Source organism: Rhea americana, unplaced genomic scaffold, assembly GCF_003343005.1.
Source record: "Rhea americana isolate MKP2758 unplaced genomic scaffold, rheAme1 scaffold_154, whole genome shotgun sequence".
In the NCBI taxonomy this organism is placed as follows: domain Eukaryota; kingdom Metazoa; phylum Chordata; class Aves; order Rheiformes; family Rheidae; genus Rhea; species Rhea americana.
In genome coordinates, this window is record NW_028185639.1 from 2,229,153 (window position 1) to 2,247,722 (window position 18,570).

An 18,570-nucleotide genomic window follows, 5' to 3' on the forward strand; every position below is an offset into this window, starting at 1 on the left:
TGCCTTAAAATGACTATAGCAAGAATTATGCATAAAGCTACAACTAAATGTAACAAATATGAATGACAGCTGTGCATTCTATTTACCTCTGCATTAATTAATCTTATTTCTGCTAATATTCTGAGTAAATCTCTTTCAAAAGAGAAGGATCTAGCAGGTAGTAATGATTCCCCTGGTAAGCTGCCACTTTGATCATCATCCACAGCTATACTAGCTCTCTTCTTCTGTGCTAAAAAAAAAAAAAAAAAAAAAGTCCATTGTTATTAGGCAAATCAGGAAAAAAAATTTTAGAATTAAAAAATTTTTATATAGCTGTAAATCCACAATAGAAGTGAAAGGAATATAGATTTTATATTACTTCACTCAGGATTTTTCTTTTTYTCAGTCATCGTAATTTACCGCACTCAAAACCCACTCTCCATGAGCAACATACAGGTTACCTGTGATTTTATCTGTATTTAAACTTCAATATTTGCAGCAAATAATTTGCTCCAGTTAAAATATTCATACAAAAATTGCATTAATATGAATATAGTCCACATTCTCTAATTCAAATTTCAATGGAAGTGGAGCACTGGCCAGCATGCAACGATAGAGGCTAAAATCTCAATGTGCTTAATTCACGGATGTATTTGACTCTCTGGCAACATATACAGCAATAACGAGAAATACTGCATTATTTTTCTTTATTTAAACAACAAAGAGAAAGGAGCAGATTATTTTTATTGAAACAGTAAGTAAAAATATAAAACCTGCCACAGTGGGTTACTTTAAATTTTCAGCCAGTAGTAGGTGCTTGATTTCTAGTGAAGGTCTACCTCTGAAAACATGAACCAGCTTTAGTAACCTCATAGCAGGTTTTGTTCAACCATTTGAACAACCTCCAATTAGAGGTGAAGAGTGTCCCTTGATCTCCTGCTTGCCCAGTTTAAACTGACATAGATAAAATTATAAAGCTCTATAAACATCCAGAGCATGAGGAAGACACCTTTGCCTTGGAGATGCGAAATTTGTGAAATAAAATAGTAAATTAATGTCCTACTTCAAGTGGAATTTGGAAACAATTTACAGAAAAAATCTGGAGTAGGTTCAAATAACATTAGCTACCCCCCTTCCTCGGTTAAAAAAAAAAAAAAAAGAGAGAGAGAGAGAGAGAGAGAGCGCTATTTACTAGGATTTCATCTATTCTTAGGGATGAGTTAAAAACTGCCAGGAAAGAAACCTTCAACAGATGTGTAAAAGTCACAAACAGCTAATGATTTGAAAGTGCTCCTTCCCTGAATTGAGAATCCCCTGTTAGTATGTGTGGCAGTCTGTAGCAGACCCTCAAAGAACAAGACACAAAGGATCTCAGTATCTCAGAGGAACCATTAATAAGGGAAAGAGGGTAAAGAATTTAACAGGTAAGTCTCATCAGAAATGACAGATATTCCATTTTTCTTCAGCTTCATCAGGTAACTAAGTATGCCAGAGGTGGGTAATTTCCAGCAGGAAATTAACCTAATTTCTTAGCTAAGTAGATAAACTTCATAGATGGGTACTTTTCTTAACACTAGTAGAAACACTTCTTAAGCAAAGGTTTCCACTGAAAAATGTAATGTCTAGATTTGAAGGCCGGAAGAATTTTCCACGTATGCCAACACACAATGAAGATCAACAGCCTCAGGAAACTGTGGGAACGGGAGGGAAGAAAGAAAAATGAATGAGGAAAGAAGATAATGAAGTAAAAAAAGAGAGAGAAAAGAAAAGAAAGGGGCAACACAAGGTAAACAGGAAATAACTCACTGAGGATTCACATAGGCAACAACATCTCTTTTCTCACCCGGGCAGATGACAGCAAGGGAAGGTACATGTCCTCCTTCACTTTATGTGTAAAGCCCAGGAAAGAAGACTACACTGGATGACGATACTGACGTTGCAAAACRCTCACTGTGTGTGTCTAATGTGTTGTAACTCCCAAAATAGGAATATGAACAACTGAAGAACAAAGCCCTGTGCATATAGTTAATCTTTCACGAAAGCTCTTCCATTTCTGCTATCTTCCATATCCCTCATGATAAACCTTCCTTACAATTTCTTGGCATAATCACTTCTGTATTGTCAGATCCTTTCACTTTTTTCCCCCCATTAACTTTAGATCTTCCTACCTGAACCCCTCAATATCATCTGAAACACAAGGTTTTTCAGTAACACAGGTCCAAAGCTTAGCTCTAACAGCATCAGCTGATAACATTCCCATTGAGTCATCATGAAAACTGACAATTCCAAATCTCCATCCTAAACTTACACGTACTCTGAAAGTAGCCTTCTGAGAAGTAAATTTCTTTAGAAAAAAACTAAAAAACTTTTTGAAAACAGTGTGTGTTATATGAGTTGGAACAACATATTGATACTTTGGCTGACTCCTTCAAGTAACTCCAATAAATGAGAAAAAAGTTCCGTTTAAAACATTCAAAATAATGTGGTCACTTACTTTTTTTAGGTTTTGTTACCTTCCTAAACACAGTATCATCATATAGGAGACAAAATCTGCATGCTGCACGGCAGACATCCCACACGCCTTGTTTTCGTGCAACTTTTGCCAAATCTGCCCAAAGTCTAATTCTATCAAAGAAAAAGTAGATCGCTTTATGATCAGAATTATTCTCTACATTTTAGGATCCATTAAAAAGCACATCGACAACTAACATAAAATTTTAAATCTAATAAAATTAATTATGATTAATAGATGCAAGATACTTTTATCGGTAGCAAAAATAAGTAAACTGGTATCCAGCTTTCCATTAAAACACAGAAAGAATAGAGCTATTAATTACTTTATTCATTTTAAATCAAAAATCCTTTTGGCTTATGAAGAGTGGAAAAAAATGGTTATGTTGAATAATAACTATGCTGAAATTTCAAAACTTGTGATATAGCCCTAACTATCTTACAGAATAAATTACACTAAATTAACATGCTCCATTTCAAAATCAGCATTTAGAATTTCAAAATGCATCTTGAAAACAAGATTAGAGTTCAGTACATTGTCCTAAAAATTTTTAATGCAGCAAAAAGAGAAGCATTGTCTTCTTAATAATTTATGATAAAATAAAACAAATACTTCCAAAGAAAACTGAGATTTTTCCTACGAATGACTTTTTCTGGCTCTCAATATGGATTATAGTAAGGATGTAAAGAGACACTTCAGGAATGTTTCAGTTGCACATCAAGTTGTTCAGTCTTCCAGCTTTAATCCACCAATTCTTCCGTGTGTTTGTTTCAACACAGTAGATGAGTTTATGTGTGCATGTGAGAGGAAAAATACAATTATGCCTACTATCTGAATTTAATGGAACCATTCAGACGTAAAGTTAAATGCATGCTTAAATGCTTTGCCACATCCGACTGAAGTGTTCAGCCTCTTAAAAGTTACAACCAAGTAACTTAAAAACTGCAAAAAGAACACTTACTTAGTTTACATTTCTACACAAGAAAGAGATATTTCTTTCCTATTACCTATCTTTGTCATTTTCATTTCCTAAGCGCTTCAAATGTCCATCTGCTTCCTCCACACTTTTAATATGATGTTGTGCTTTTGCACTGAGGTAACTTATTTGACTCCTATTTTTACCTGAGGAAACTTCAGAAAGAAAGAATTTAAGACAATTTTTAAATATAACAGATGAAAAAGCACATGAAGGGAATGCATTTTGGGTCATAACTGGTTTCTGAACCATTTGAAATCCAATCCTTTTTGCAGTCCTTCAAACTTTCCTAAAAACAAATGAACAAACTAAAAAAATTCACACTAGTCTTCATTCTTTTTTTTTTTTCCTGTATCTTCAGATGTAACTGTCATGTGCAGACACTGGCTTATGGCTGTTTGGCCCCCAAATTTCTCATGTGTTACTCTTCTGGGAGAACACGCGTTGCTCTAATCAAGCCCCAATCAATAGGGAATGGATTTAGTAACAATCAAAGTTGATATTCTTGCTGCATTTTAAGAACACAAATCCATTCAAATGCATTTTTAATAGGTCTTAATGATATATTTTTTTAGCTCTAGAATACTGATTTTGTTATGCTTAATCAACAGGATATAAAGGTTTGGGCAAAAATATTAAACAGAGAAATAACCAACACTGATGGCAAAAAGATGCAAGAAAAGAATGAGCTGGGCCCTGAGGTCGAAAAGATCTCCAGTGACAGACACATCAAAGAAAGATTACTTTTGCAGTATAATGACAAAAAGGAGATGCTCTGTATTAGAATACAAGTAACTTGATGCAACTGGAAAATCTGATGAGTTTGGACGTTCACTTGAATCTACACCATAGTCCCTGACATAAGATAGACTTAGTAAACTTTAATTTCATCTCAAATAATCTGCCATGTAGCAGCAGTAACTACACAGGAATGTAAGAATTTCTGACATTAAAATCTATGTAAGCAAGTTCACCTATATTAACTATGTTCACTCAAAATGAAAAGGAAGAAATATTTATTATTATTTTTGTTTAAAGTACTTTGCAATGTATTATCCAGCTAATAATAGGGTTGGGTTATGTAACTATGCACCCAGATCCACTAGTAGAAACTGTTTAGTATTAATACATGACAGTAATTTCACATAAGGTTGTGGGGTAAAGAATTGTGGGTTAAAGAAAGCATGTTATTTTCTGGATCCTTGGGTACAATTCTCATTAAAATAAGTTAAGCATATACATCAAAAAAGAATGAAATGCTGATGCATTTATTTGAGTACCGTATGTATTAAAATATGGAATTTAAAACAAATCTGATGCATTGTCCCATACTATGCCCTTTAATAATATAGCTGCTTATATATTTTTTCATTTCTTCAGTAAGTTCATTGTAACTGAAATGTCATAAAAAAGCAAAAATCTGTTTATCTGACAGCCTGCAGAGCTGTCAAAACTTTCAAAATAAAATTTTAAAAAAAGTTTTACCAAATAAATATAAGGTATTGCAATAATTATCTTTTAATGATCTTACTCATTTTAACTACTTAAATTGGAAGGCAAGCGTGTTGTAATGCTTACTCTGAAGAAGTCTGGATATAATTTTGCAGTTGTCAAATAAAATATCAGATCAAGTAGAAATACRTGTTTATTTCTAATTCTCTTCATTGCATAAATATAATGCACTTTATCAGCAGGCAGTATTTGCTATTTTTAAAGTTTATTTTTAATTTATACAGAAAGTTTATTATATGTTAACTGGAAAGTTTTATCCAGCTCATATTAATTCCTGTATGTCCAGAATTAATGATTTAAAGCAATCTCTGGAAGTGTTTTTAAACCAAAAAACTTTCACATAGTTCCATGTCCTGCATGAAGTGCAATTACTCATTCTGTATGTAACACACTTACTTTTAAGTCATTAGCTGGTCAAGCTTGAAACCAGAATATGAAGGGGTAAAAAATCTGGCCTAAATGAACAGAGGGCATGAGAGAACTGCATGGTCTTTTGTCACCTAGCAGACTGCTTTGACAGCTACAGGATTCCTTCTGTAGCTTTCCTTTTCCCCCAGTAATCTCCAAACTGGGGGCACACTGCAAATACTCAGGAAGTTAGTTAAACGAGTCATACTTATTTAACACTACCAAGATAAGGAAAAAAACAGATCAGGCAATACGTAGAATCTGTTCCCTATTGACTCTTCTTCAATAGCAGTCTCTATAGCCACAAAATTAAGGTTTTGGGGGCATAAAGAATGTAAATAATCCATGTTTTGAAAGTGTGAATTCTTATCTAAATCTCCATTAGAGAATGTCAGCTGAGTTCAAAGGGGAAAATGAAAGCATTTCCTCTTATAGTATCATCATCTAAATCTCAGCTCTTCAATGAAGTCAATAGGAACTTTGCCACAGTACTTGGAACCATCACTCCACCCAGTATCATAACTCACTCTCTACATTGCCACTAGCTGTTATGACCCACCTCCAAAATTGAGCAAAGTAAACACAATCAAGTTATATTACCTTTAGCATCATTTTCACTATCCAGGACTATTTGAAATGAATCAGGAGCTAGTGCAAGACCTGCGTTTACCAGAAGGGACCTCTTTTTCCTTACATCATCCTTCTGCTTTCCTTTTTTAGCCTACGTAAAGAAAAGAGCTAACTGTTACAGGTACGTTCAGATAATAATATTCACATTTTTATTAAATTGCTATTTATATACCCTATTTATTAATATACCAGAATGCAGATCATAGAATTTGGTACTTTTGGGCTGTAGAAAATTAAAAAATCTCACACGTCACTCTGCAGTATTACTGTTGTTGAAAGTGACCATAGAACTGAAGTTGTTTTTGACATGAATATTTCAAAAGTAACTGAATACTAAGTACAGTTCATGTTCCTTATGGATCTTTACAGTACATTTTTTGTTGTATAACTTGTCACTATGTTACAATTCTTCAAATAAATTATTTAGAAACCAACAATAACATATTTTATCTGTAGTGCAATAACTAAGAATTACTATGAAACATTAAAATTCCTAGGGCACCCAGAACTGGTAGAAGTTAAAGGAGGCCTAAGTATTTTTATTAAATATAATTAAACAGATTAAGTTCCTTGTGAAGCTTACATTAGCAAAATTTTAAATCTAGACCAAAAATCTTTACATTTCTTTGTTCTAATGATAACATATCAATCTTTCTAGCAGCCTTCCAGTACTGAATTTTAGGTTCAGTGACACATATTAATTTCTGTGTATCTCCCAAAACTGATACATGGCTGAAATTTCTGTAAGTCAGCTTACCATCATTTGCAATTATAACTTCTGCTCATGTGCAGACACATCACAACAGAATTAGATGCAATAACTCTCGACCATGACTCTAACTGGACTTTAGATTATATTATTTAGCATTTGTGCTTTCAGTTTCATATTTTAAGTTTGACATAATGCTGAATTATTCAAAGGCAGTGAGGATACTTAGCTCTCTGGCCACTGCTCCTGTCATTACTAAAAAAAAAGTCCCATACAACAAAATCTTTACTGTCAACATACAAAACCATAAATACCCGAGCTGCTTTTTTGCAGATGAAAGTTGTGGCAAATTAAAAGAATTCACTTTTATTTTTTGTAAAAATGAGCACTGGAACGTAACTGGAAAAAATTATCTATACCAACCTTTAAGTCTTCAGAGTGTGAAGTAATGTGACCACCACAGACAGAAGCCATAGGGCTTGTCAGGACAACAAAACAATGTTAATTTTCCTGAAAGCAAGTGAATGTTGGCTCCATCAATAAGCATATCTACTAAATAGCTTTCCTCTACCAGACTTTAATAAGCAAACTATTTCAGCTACTGAGTTTATTCTTTAAGATTACCTGTTCAATCATCATCACTGCCTGATCCTCTAGACGCTCAGGCGATCTATACAGCATAGCGCATAAATGAAGACGGTTAAAAGTCACTCTTAAATGTTCTCGATACTGCCCATTGTTATCTAGATGTACAGCCTTCTGCAAATGTTCTATAGCAGCTTCAATTCTATCTCCATCTTCTTCAATACGAGCAACTTCCATGTGAACTTGGCAACGTAACAAAATCAACATGCTAAGGCATAAGAATTTAAATGTAACCTGTTATAATAAGGCAAAACACAACTCTTTAGACCTAAAAATTACCCAAAAGTTTGACTAATTAAAAGTGACTCCTGCATGCAAAAAGACATTCCCTTTTTAACCRACTTGTCTCTTTCAATTTCACTGTCATGTCTTTTTAATGAAATGATTAAGGAAATTTAACTGCATTTTTCTTCTGTTAACTCTGCACAAGAAAACATAGCCAGGAGGGAGCAACGCATTTTGCAAAGTGACTGATTTTAGGTATTATTAGCAGAATTTCYTCAGTATCACACCTGCCATTCAGAAGCTCCCACTTAGGCATGTGAATCAAGTCATCAGATTTTCAAAAATATGTATAAATTTCCAGTGAGAGCACAATGCACTGGATAATGACCACTTTTTGTAATACTTCACTCTCTGTTCATGACTTCTAAACAGAAGCAAAGTAATTATGAAAATCTAGTCCTGATTGTACTAGCACAGCAGTTTTCAAAATGTGACTCTACACTTCACCTCATTATAGGTGTGCACACCCACTGCAGGCTGTGCCTTTGCCCAGATATTGCTGAAACCACTCTATAAAGTCGACATGTTTTCAATGAAGGCAGTATGCTCTCCAGGCTCAGGTACACTGTGCTCCCTATTTATGATCTGCCCAGGAGGCTATTCATGGCACCTGGGGAGCAGTACATGTTATTCTAGTTGATTTCCAGACAGAAAGCAGGAATCAGGTAATTGAAAGAGATGTTGTGAAGAACAGAATACAAGAAAGTTGAAGGCCTCTGCAGTATCGAATGTCACATCACAGAACTCAGGTATGTTCATACCAGAGCTAACTTCACCGAGCAGCAAGTACTGCCCTTATGCTGCTGACCAAGATAGTAACAGTTCCTCTTACAACCAAAGCAAAAATGAAGGGCTTTGATGAAAAAGGCGTATTAATAGGGACAAATGACTGATATCAAAGCCACATATGTTGCAATTGCATTCCTTCTCTTAAAGTATAAGAAATGCCTCAAACAGTATAGAAACAGGGACTTATCTGGCCAATGCAGAGCTGCTTATTCAGCTTTCTGTTTCTTATTAAGAGATCACTTATCAGAAGCTACCTAGTGTTCTGCTCAAATATCAAACTATGTCCATTCTAACAGTAGCTCTATCACTAAAGTCATGATATTTGTTCTTAATCAGCAGCCAAGTATAGGTCCAAATTTAACTAAGAATCACATGCTTAGGCTCACTAGTTCCACTCAAGTTGATGGAAAAGGTGAAATTATTTAGGTGCTTCAGGTTAAGTATAACATAATTTGGAGCATTAGAAGAGGAAATGTCTCAGATGGTGAAGAATTTATCTAAAAAACCTATTTACCTTATATAGTAGGTTTTTCAATTAAAAACAAGCATCACAGAAGATACAGAAAATGCTGTCTTGCAAGAAGTATCTCTTTTGATTTATAATACAGAAGCCCTGATGTTTTTCAAAAAATCAATTTTTAATTGTACATTTTTACCAAATAAAAAACAAATTAATACCAGGTACAGATCATATTCCAACATATTTACTCATACTGCAGCTTTGCAATTTTCTGGCATAGTTTTGATCACGTACAGTAGTTTTTGCTTCTTATCTTGAACTACAATATTTGCTATACCCCATTAAACAACGTGAGATTTTGTTTGAAAGGAATCTAGTTTCCAATGATAAAAGAGGAAATGTAAGTAATAGGCACATATTAATTCATTACTAGCTACTGGAAAATTTTCAAAGATACTTAATATCATATAGCTTGGGCTTTTCAATGAGTTTTATGATATGTTTAAATGGCTTAGCCCAGTATCAAGGTCCATATTTTCTTTCAGTCATTACAGTTTTCAAAGTAACAAATAAATAAAATGCATAGCATAGAAATTACCTGTCAATCTCTTCTAGGACTTCAGCAACCGATAGCAACGGCTTTCGCACATGTTGATGCAAATTGTGTTGTAGTAGCGGTAAGCACAGATTCCATTGGGTAGTACAAACAACCTGAATTACACTGGGATCTCCCAATCGAATTGCATGTTGCAAGGTTATTTCAAGCTTTTTTATCAATTTCAGCTGATTCTATGTAAGAGAAAAATTACTTAAGACAGATTGCATTAAATAAATATGACTTCTTATAGGTTACTCCAAATTTCAATCTTAGGGCTGTTTTCAATAGAAAGCCACTACTCAGCCTTCCGATTTCTGAGACTTTCATAAACAGCAAGCGTAGTTCTGTTTCATGCTTTTGTTTGTTTGTTTGCTTGCTTTAAATTTTAGACATTGATAACCAAGGAATATTTCCTTTAGGTACTCCATGCTGCTATTATATATTTCAGGCAGAAGTCTGTCAGCTATTCCCCTTTTTTATGATAAACAAAAATTGATAATTGTAAATTATTTACAAATTGAAAGAGCTTTGCCTCCCTTTTAGGTACTAAGCTACAAATGTAGCATAGGAGGGAAAAAATATTATGAACAGATTTTGACATACTGTCAATTAAACTATGTTCCTATTAAATTAGAAAGCAAATCCTTACTTGTGTTAAGGGACACTAATTAAAGTTCTTCATAGAGGTCACACAATAAATAAACCAACAAACAGTTGCATATACCATGATAGGAACATTCAGAAATACCTAAATGTCCTATATTAGTTCTTTTTCATAATCTGAAGAATGCATAAAAATATGAAATATAAAAATACAAAAAACACAAAATAGGAAAATAAAAAAGATGACTGGCCTTTCTGCATCCCAAAATAAGAACACTCATAGGTAAGAGTAACTTTATGCACTAATACTATTCTTTTGATACTCTGAATCATAACCAAGTCATCTTGACCATAAATATTTAAGACAATCTTCCTTCATGTGACAATTGCTCAGGAACAACCTGCATTTCTCTGAAATAAGAAGCTGTAATGTTATCACCTATAATATTCATTAACACATCTCCAGTAAATATAAAATATGGAAACAACAGAGTATTGCCTTTGCATGCCTCAGACCTACCAAATCCTTTCTTGTGACGTAACGTATTTACAACCCTCTTTCATCAAACTGAACACTTAAGGGAAGAACACATGACTGCTGGTTACTTTTCTCAGTGTTCTTTTTGGCAGTCCAGTCAGAAAGAATACAGATTTTAAAGCAATTTCTGAGCAGCAAAATGGAATTAAGATACACAAGTCCAATACAATTTTCCATGTTTAAAAAAAATTAGAACATGTACGTTTCTCTCCAAGTTAATGTTAAAGAACATACCTCAACAACTCCTTTGGTATAAGTCATAATTTTAGTGCCAAGTTTCTGGACTTCATATTCATATTCCAAGCATTGTATTTCAATAAGTCTCCCTGGATCCTACGAAGCATTAATGTACAAAGTGCTATACTTTTAATAAATAAAAAGGACCATGATACAGACTAAAACCATGTAAACAATTACACTACAACAACATCCTACTTCCTTATTGAAAATCCCACTAAACTAGCTTATTAACTGGAAAAGTAAAATAGGTTTAGAATTTGACATCTRAACATTAGCTACTTTAAGTCAGAGCTGCAAAATATTTTTATTGGGGTTTTTAAAGTTGTTCATTATTAGCTTTGTGATAGGAAAACCAGTGTACACTTGACTTTCCCTACGATACTACAATTTGATTGCCATTCCAAAAGATTCTTGCTTAACAGAGGCTTTAAAGAGATACATGGCTGGCATACATAAGAACTAGTTGAGCCAGAAAGGAATCAACTTGACAGATCATGCAGTTTCTAGAGTGAAAAAATTTTTAACACTTCAGTAAAACTGTAGCTATTACATCATACAAATTACATGAATGTATTATCTCATACACTTTACAATTGGCTTCCTGTGGAGCGGTAAGGAAAGCCAGAGAGCATCTCCATTCATCTGTCATTATGAACCGTAACCAAATTACTCAGCAAGACCTTTGTCATTTTAACATCTCCATGACTTGAAAACAAATGAGATCTTGTAAAATTTAAATGAATACAGTACTGCTAATATCACAAAAAGACAAACATACATAGACAGAATGGATGCTATGGCTCAAAAATCTGTTGGCATTTTGCAAAAGGCAAAGAATTGGAATTTAACAGAGATTTCTCTCACTTTACTATGAAGAAGTCTCAGACAAAATAACCCTTGGCAGTCTCAAGACGGCCATTTTAGTTCATATTACCTCCAAAGGAGAAGAGAAGGTTGAAATAGAAGCAAGTCTCCTCTACTGCTATCACGGAAGGGATACTTGCTAGTGCTATCTATACAAATATGCAAACTAAATCCTGGAGAATCCCTCACCTAGAGGATTTAAAAATATCTTCCAGTCTAATACTACAAAACCGTGCATAACCTTAGATTTGGCAGAATTTTTCAGGGAAAAAAAAAGAGCTAAAGGTAGATACCTGGAATAGAAAATTTCAATGAGGACAGGTATCAAGTTATAAGTAACTGAAAGTAGGATCATTGCAACAAAAATTGGAGTGACATGTTTGACAGCATTTGCCACAGTGTATTAGCACATATGCATGATTTGGGCAAGTAAAAACTTACACATGGGGTTCACAACACCAGTAGGAACTCTTTCACAGTTTACCATGTCTGAAAAAATTATGTATTCTCTGAATACAGTGGTGAATAGTTCTGCTTCTCAACAGAGAAGGAATGGAAAAAAATAAAGCTCGGATCTGGCTGGAGGTAAGAATCAACAAGGACATACACATACAAAGATCATTTCTAGGGGAGACCACACAAAATTTCATTTAGGAATATGCTTTACTTTTGAGAAAAGGTAACAACTTAAGGATTATTTTCTTGCAAGCTTTTTTGAACTGCTCCAACCACCGGCTCCCTGATCATGGTCTAGACAAATGATCTGTTTTCTTCTCATCAAAATTAGGATTCACACGCTGTTTCTCAAGGTATTCATAAAGATCAAAGTGAATGTACGTAACATTAATTGCTTTTGGTGCTTTTATCTTGGTGACTGACTACAACCTCAATGTGTTAACTTGTTAAATCTTCAAAAGCTGCAGGCAATATATAAATTCCCACTCAGGAGCTAATTCCAATCAAAGCACTCCACAGAAGACATTTCAAAAAAATACAGGGAAAAATTTACATCCAACAGTTATTTGCAAAAAAATTACGTTACTGCTAATTATTCTGTTCTGTTTATACTCCACCCTCTGAACATCTTTTTCCAAGTTTACAAATACATCACTTACGCAAGTAACCATTATTAATCATTCAGTATTATAAAGACAGATAGTAGATCCCAGAATTATCAGTATTATTATTAAAGCATAATTAAGATGGAAAAAAATCAACACTAATACTGATACTTACAGTAATTTCAGCTCTCTTCAAATCAAGGATACAGTCATAAGCAAGCTTGATGCAGTTTGCTTTCACAGAAAAACGAGCCAATTCCAGAATCAAAGGAATCCTTCAAAAATAGAAAAATGTCACTTCAAATAAATCTGATATTGCTCTTTGAAGGAATCAGAAAAATGCTATATGAAAGTAACTTCATCAGTGCAATTTATATGGGACCTTTGAAGTCATCTGAATATCAGAAGGCATGTGATTTAATACTCACAGTGCTCACAATCAATAAGGCTACAGTACAAAGATTAAAGATGGCTAAATGACAATACATAGAAAACAGCTGCTTTCTGGAAAATAATTAGTAGACTTTAACACACACTTGCAAAGATTGTTTCTGAAGAACAAAAAAAAAAAGAATGAAACACTTTCAGTACAAATACAACGAAATAGCAAAAACTAAATTGATGATTATCCTGCAAATGCAACACTGTCAACTGGCACACATTTTAATACAATCAGGTGCAATGCTCAACTGTTCAGTAACTAAGAACATAACATAAACAGCAGGAGACTGGGTTCTAAATGTTAAGAATCTCAGTAAGCCATCAACCAACCATAGCGTATTGTCTGGCCTAAGAGCAGTAATGAGATGCCTGGATACAGTCAAGAGAAGATTGATCTTGGGTAAAAATGCAGTATCACTTCCATATGAAACAGTTTTGATGTAACTACTGAAATACAGAGTTCAGTTTTTCCTATATTCAAACATCATGCTGGAAAATTGGCAAGGGCCCAAAGAAGAGCTAAAAATGAAATAAGATCTGAAATACACTCATCCAACTAAAGCATCTAAGACATTTTAAAATCTCCTTTTATCAACAAGTTAAGGAAAGATTTAATCATGTTACACAAACAGTAATATGGAAAAAGATATTTATTTTGGAGCTCTTTAATCTAGCCTAATAGGACCCTCGTCATTTTATATAACACTATATAACATTAATGCAATACAAACTATTTTAATGACTCCACTTTCTTCAAAGTCAACAGCAATTTTGTCGATGGCTTCAACAGGAGCAAAAGTAGGTTCAAATTCAACTTTTAGGGGGCTACAACAAGTGAAACTCACTTTTTACTGAGAACAGATGCTGGAGGTACATCATATTGTTTCATAAGTTCATACACAGAATTCAGATTTGTGGTGGTGTCTCTTGGAAAGTCATCTGCATGCCACTGCCTGCAATACATTAGGTATTGATTATAGTTTTTCACAAGACAACAGTACATATTTTAAATACAGTATTTCATATTTGTGATGCAAAGTCATAACATTATAGTGGATGGTTCTTAGTCCCTTTAAGTGAGACATCTGGATTATAAAATATCAAACAAAAAAGAGATCATGTCAGCAATACCTGCTTATGTACTCTGAGTAAGTCACTCAGTGATGATGAGATGTCAAGCAAGGACACTCCAGAATGAGAATTAGTGTTTCACATGGTAAATTTTAATATAAAAGCAAGGGAAATGGTGCGCTAAACTCCTTTCCTCTAATATCAACATAAACTATTTCATTTTAAAAAAAACAGAATTAGTGCTTTAAAAAGGGGAAGTGTTGAGACTATGAAAACAAAATGAAGGGAGAATTTTGTTATGAAGTCCAGTTTGCATAACTATTTCATGCCTTTAAAGTTTATAATTTTTAAAAAGGATTATGCTTCACATTGTTGTGGCTCACTCATTATACTTCAGGCGCAATTCCCCCAGTTCATCTTCACTCTCTTACGCATGACTTGTGTACTGAACTGTTATTTCATGGACACAACAATATGTCAGTCTCCTTTTAATTCTTTTCWTCTAGAATCTTGGTACAATTTACACTCTATTGCATATATTCCCAACGAACTATTTCACCTTTTAACTGAAGCTGTTTGTTGCAACAGACTGAGTATCACTACTCAAACTGCTATTCAAGGTTTCCTTTAGATAACAATCTTTGTAGTGGATTTTTCTCCTGAAATAAGAAAGATCAGAATCTGACCCTGCATCCATAATATCGAGCACCAAAATATAAGAGGAAGGATAGATTTTAATACTTACAATTTTATCATCTGCATTTTATAAATAATTGACAAGTGGATAGACTTTTCTATTTCCTTCTCTGCCTGGGAAATATCCATTAGTTGGTGATATATCTATAAAATAATAAGTAAATTATTAATTGACTAAATAAACCGACAAAGGACAGACACTCAACAGGGATAAAATAAAGCAGGTATGCTGACTGTAGACTTTTTACGGACTTTAAGAACACTGAAACTACTATGATAGCCTATGATGTTCTGCATATATCCTACAAAGAACATCATCTAGTACAGCTATACTAATTTTCACATGCTGAGGATCAAAAGGATTAACAAAGATCTCAATGAGGAATTAACATCTGAGTTAGAATTCTAACTAAAGCACCTTCAATAACATTTTATGATAGCACTCATTCTGAAATCATCTCACCCAGGGGCAGGAAATAAGTCCTACTTGAATTTAGCTGTAAGTATAAATTAAATATAACAAAAATATAAATAATTATAATAAACAGTAGTTACATCAATTTAACTCTACAGTTACATATTAAACATATGCATAATACTTGCATTGGCTGCCATAATGATCTTCCACAGTCTAACAAAGATGGCAATACGATTGCCCCTCTTCAAGCTTTTCCTGTAAGGCTAGTCTAATCAATTGTTTTGCTTTTTACTGCATCTAAACTGTGAGGAAGGCTGAAAATATATCCCAAATATAATTTAAAAATTATTTTTAGGCATGTCCCTTCCCTATACGATTTCCCTTCTACCCTTCCCTTATCCTTCCCCAGATATTCTTCCTCCTAAGCTGTGGATTCTTTACAAAGTACTTTTTTTTCCAACATAATGTTACTTAAACTGTAACAGAACACTAAGTTATTGCACAACTTAAGTGTGCTGCTACTAAAGCACTCAGCACGGTAGAACATACTTCTGTAGCCCTGCTGAGATACACAGCCCAGGTGCAATTTTAGACGTACCTTATTTTTCTATTTAAGGCCGCAGTTAGGTAGATTAGTTCAACAGTGCTTATGAACAAGATACAGAAGTCATTCCGACTTTGCTTAAATGTTATTGCTTCATTATTATTGTGCCTCTGAAAGGCCCTACATTGGTTCTCTTGATTCAAATGTTAGAGAAGACATATTTGAAGCGTACTCTTTGAAATATAGTAATTGGAAATGTAGAGAAATATGACAACAGATAGTGAAGCAGGGAAGAAGGAACATGACTGCATGTAATTCCCAAATTTATCTAACACTATGCATTCACCGATTTCTACTCATCACGTTCATCCTCACCCTCTTATTTACCAAATTAAGGGCTTCCAAGAGATGTGAATTAATAGTCCATGCTCTGACTCCCAGAACCCTTTATAATGTCAAGTTGGGCCATCTGAGTATTTTTCCACGTGAAAAAAAGGCAACAGAAGCTAAATAAAGCCTGGTATTTACATTTCTAACGGCATAAGGAAGGTAAATTACATCTGATACACCTACTGTGTTAACTATACCCAAACAGAATTATTTTTAATGATATAACAAGTATCAGTAGTCATCCCTATAATACTATGCTGTAGTAGTATAAATAACATGGAACACCCTCACACTGCAGCTGGGAGCTCTTTAGCTTACAGTATCAAAAGCATAAAAGCTGCACAGATATAAGCTGTATATTATATATACACACTGTATCATTTGGTAGTTAGAGCATTTGAATAGAGGAATCAAAACATGTAATAATTATAACAATCTTCTGAAATGTAGCAAAGCTCCTGGCTTAAGGATAAAAATTTTTAAAAAATATATTTTACAGTATTACCATTAAAGAAAATATTTGCGAGTATTTATCTGGAGCATTTTCTTTAATAAAGATTGCTGCAGTAGATGAAAATTCTTCTGCTTCTTTCATTTTTGAAGCATCGAGGAAGCATTCAAGTAAATTTCTGTAGATCAAATAAAATATTTTTATTAAATATTTATGAATGCTTTCGTGTTACCTAAAAATGATCTCATTTGTATTTTATAAAGAGATTCTGTATATTCAAGATTTCACTCCTAAATTCAGTGCTATACAAGTGATTACTATGATAACGCATTGATTCTCAAAACAGAGATATCCTCTAACTTCTATGCTTTTGTTTCTTCCAGAAGACTATAAGGCTGTTAGTGTCCACTTATTACAAAACACATCTTGGAAGAGGAGATTTTTGTGAGCACTCTTCACAACAGGCCCCTTAGAAGGAAAACAATTAATGATTTGAAGTCATAAGAGAAAGACATTTCAGTGAGCTGCATTCTAAGATTCAATTATTGTAAAGGTTAGTACTTCAAAGCCACCAAGTGAAAGAAAAATATTCACACTGGAAACTGCAGCATACCTAATTGATTTCCAGTACTTCATCTGATTTCATTGGAAAATACCGTGCGATTCCATTAAATGAAATACAAACAAACGTAAGAAACAGAAATGTACATGCTACCAGTTGTCTCACAATACAAATATATTATGCACTTACTAGTTCTCATCAACACCTCTAAAAAGGTATGTTTTGGTATTAAAAGCTATACACACAATATATTACATAGCCTTTAGCATACCATTGGAATGTTTTGTTATTTAATTCTTCAATTCCCTCCACTTTCAGCTTCAGAAAAAAAATAGAAGAAATGGTACATGGCAATGAAAAACAAGTCACAGACCAACCAAAYAGAAGATCTGACAAAGAGAAATAGAATAGCACAACCAAAAACCACTGAAACAAAGTAGTCTGGTCTTGAAAAAAAAACGGTGCTCCTAAAACTGCTTATCTCAGTTCAGTTCTATACTGAACTCACTGCTGTGAAGAGCGCTCAATGTTTATACTCTGACATTATTCAGAAAATCTATGAATGGTAATACACTATTGATAACAGTTAGTAGCAATACAAATGTGTATAATAGTACAGACGGAGAGCTGCTTTTGAGATTTGCTAGTATTTTTCTTTATTTTTTTCAAGATTTCCCTTTACTTGTTGTTTAGAAAAAAAATGAGTTCAGTTGTATAAAATTATCAATAACAAATTTACACAACTGTATATTATATAAACATCTTTTTTTTTCTCGCTTTCATTAGTCAGAAAATTTAAGCTGAGACTCAACACCTTCTTTGCCTCAGTTCTCACCAAAAAGGTCTCCTTGCCCTTTGTGCTTGGCAAAAGGGTTCAAGGAGCAGCAGAGCAGCTCTGCTGAAACAGAGTTGGGGGTCATGCCGGACAGCAAGTCAAACACCAGCCACCAGCGTGCCCTGGCAGCAGGGAAGGCCAGCAGCATCCTGGGCAGCACTAACAGGAGCACTAACAGATCAAGGGGAATTACCTCCCTCTCCTCGGCACTCCTTAGACCACATCCAGGCTCCTGCACCCAATTCTGAGCCCCCAGTACAGGCAAGACATGGACAAACTGCAGTGAGCTCAGTGGAAGGCCACCAAGATGCTCTAGGGGCTGAAGCACTTGTCCTGTAAAGAAGGGCTGAGGG

The 18,570-nt window shown here is 34.2% G+C and overlaps 1 protein-coding gene across 1 annotated transcript in view; it reads right to left on the reverse strand.

Annotated features, from left to right (window-relative positions):
- The window catches only part of CFAP46 (cilia and flagella associated protein 46), an 83,351-nt gene that overhangs the window by 59,122 nt on the left and 5,659 nt on the right, over window positions 1-18,570 (reverse strand). Inside the window, exons 6-16 of the mRNA XM_085299781.1 lie at window positions 16,875-16,998; window positions 15,067-15,161; window positions 14,096-14,203; window positions 12,985-13,084; window positions 10,879-10,977; window positions 9,504-9,694; window positions 7,351-7,579; window positions 5,988-6,108; window positions 3,499-3,622; window positions 2,474-2,604; window positions 87-229 (exon numbers count right to left, since the gene is read on the reverse strand). Of these exons, the coding sequence (XP_085155907.1) occupies window positions 87-229; window positions 2,474-2,604; window positions 3,499-3,622; window positions 5,988-6,108; window positions 7,351-7,579; window positions 9,504-9,694; window positions 10,879-10,977; window positions 12,985-13,084; window positions 14,096-14,203; window positions 15,067-15,161; window positions 16,875-16,998 (1,465 nt within the window). The remainder of the gene's footprint in view (window positions 1-86; window positions 230-2,473; window positions 2,605-3,498; window positions 3,623-5,987; window positions 6,109-7,350; window positions 7,580-9,503; window positions 9,695-10,878; window positions 10,978-12,984; window positions 13,085-14,095; window positions 14,204-15,066; window positions 15,162-16,874; window positions 16,999-18,570) is intronic.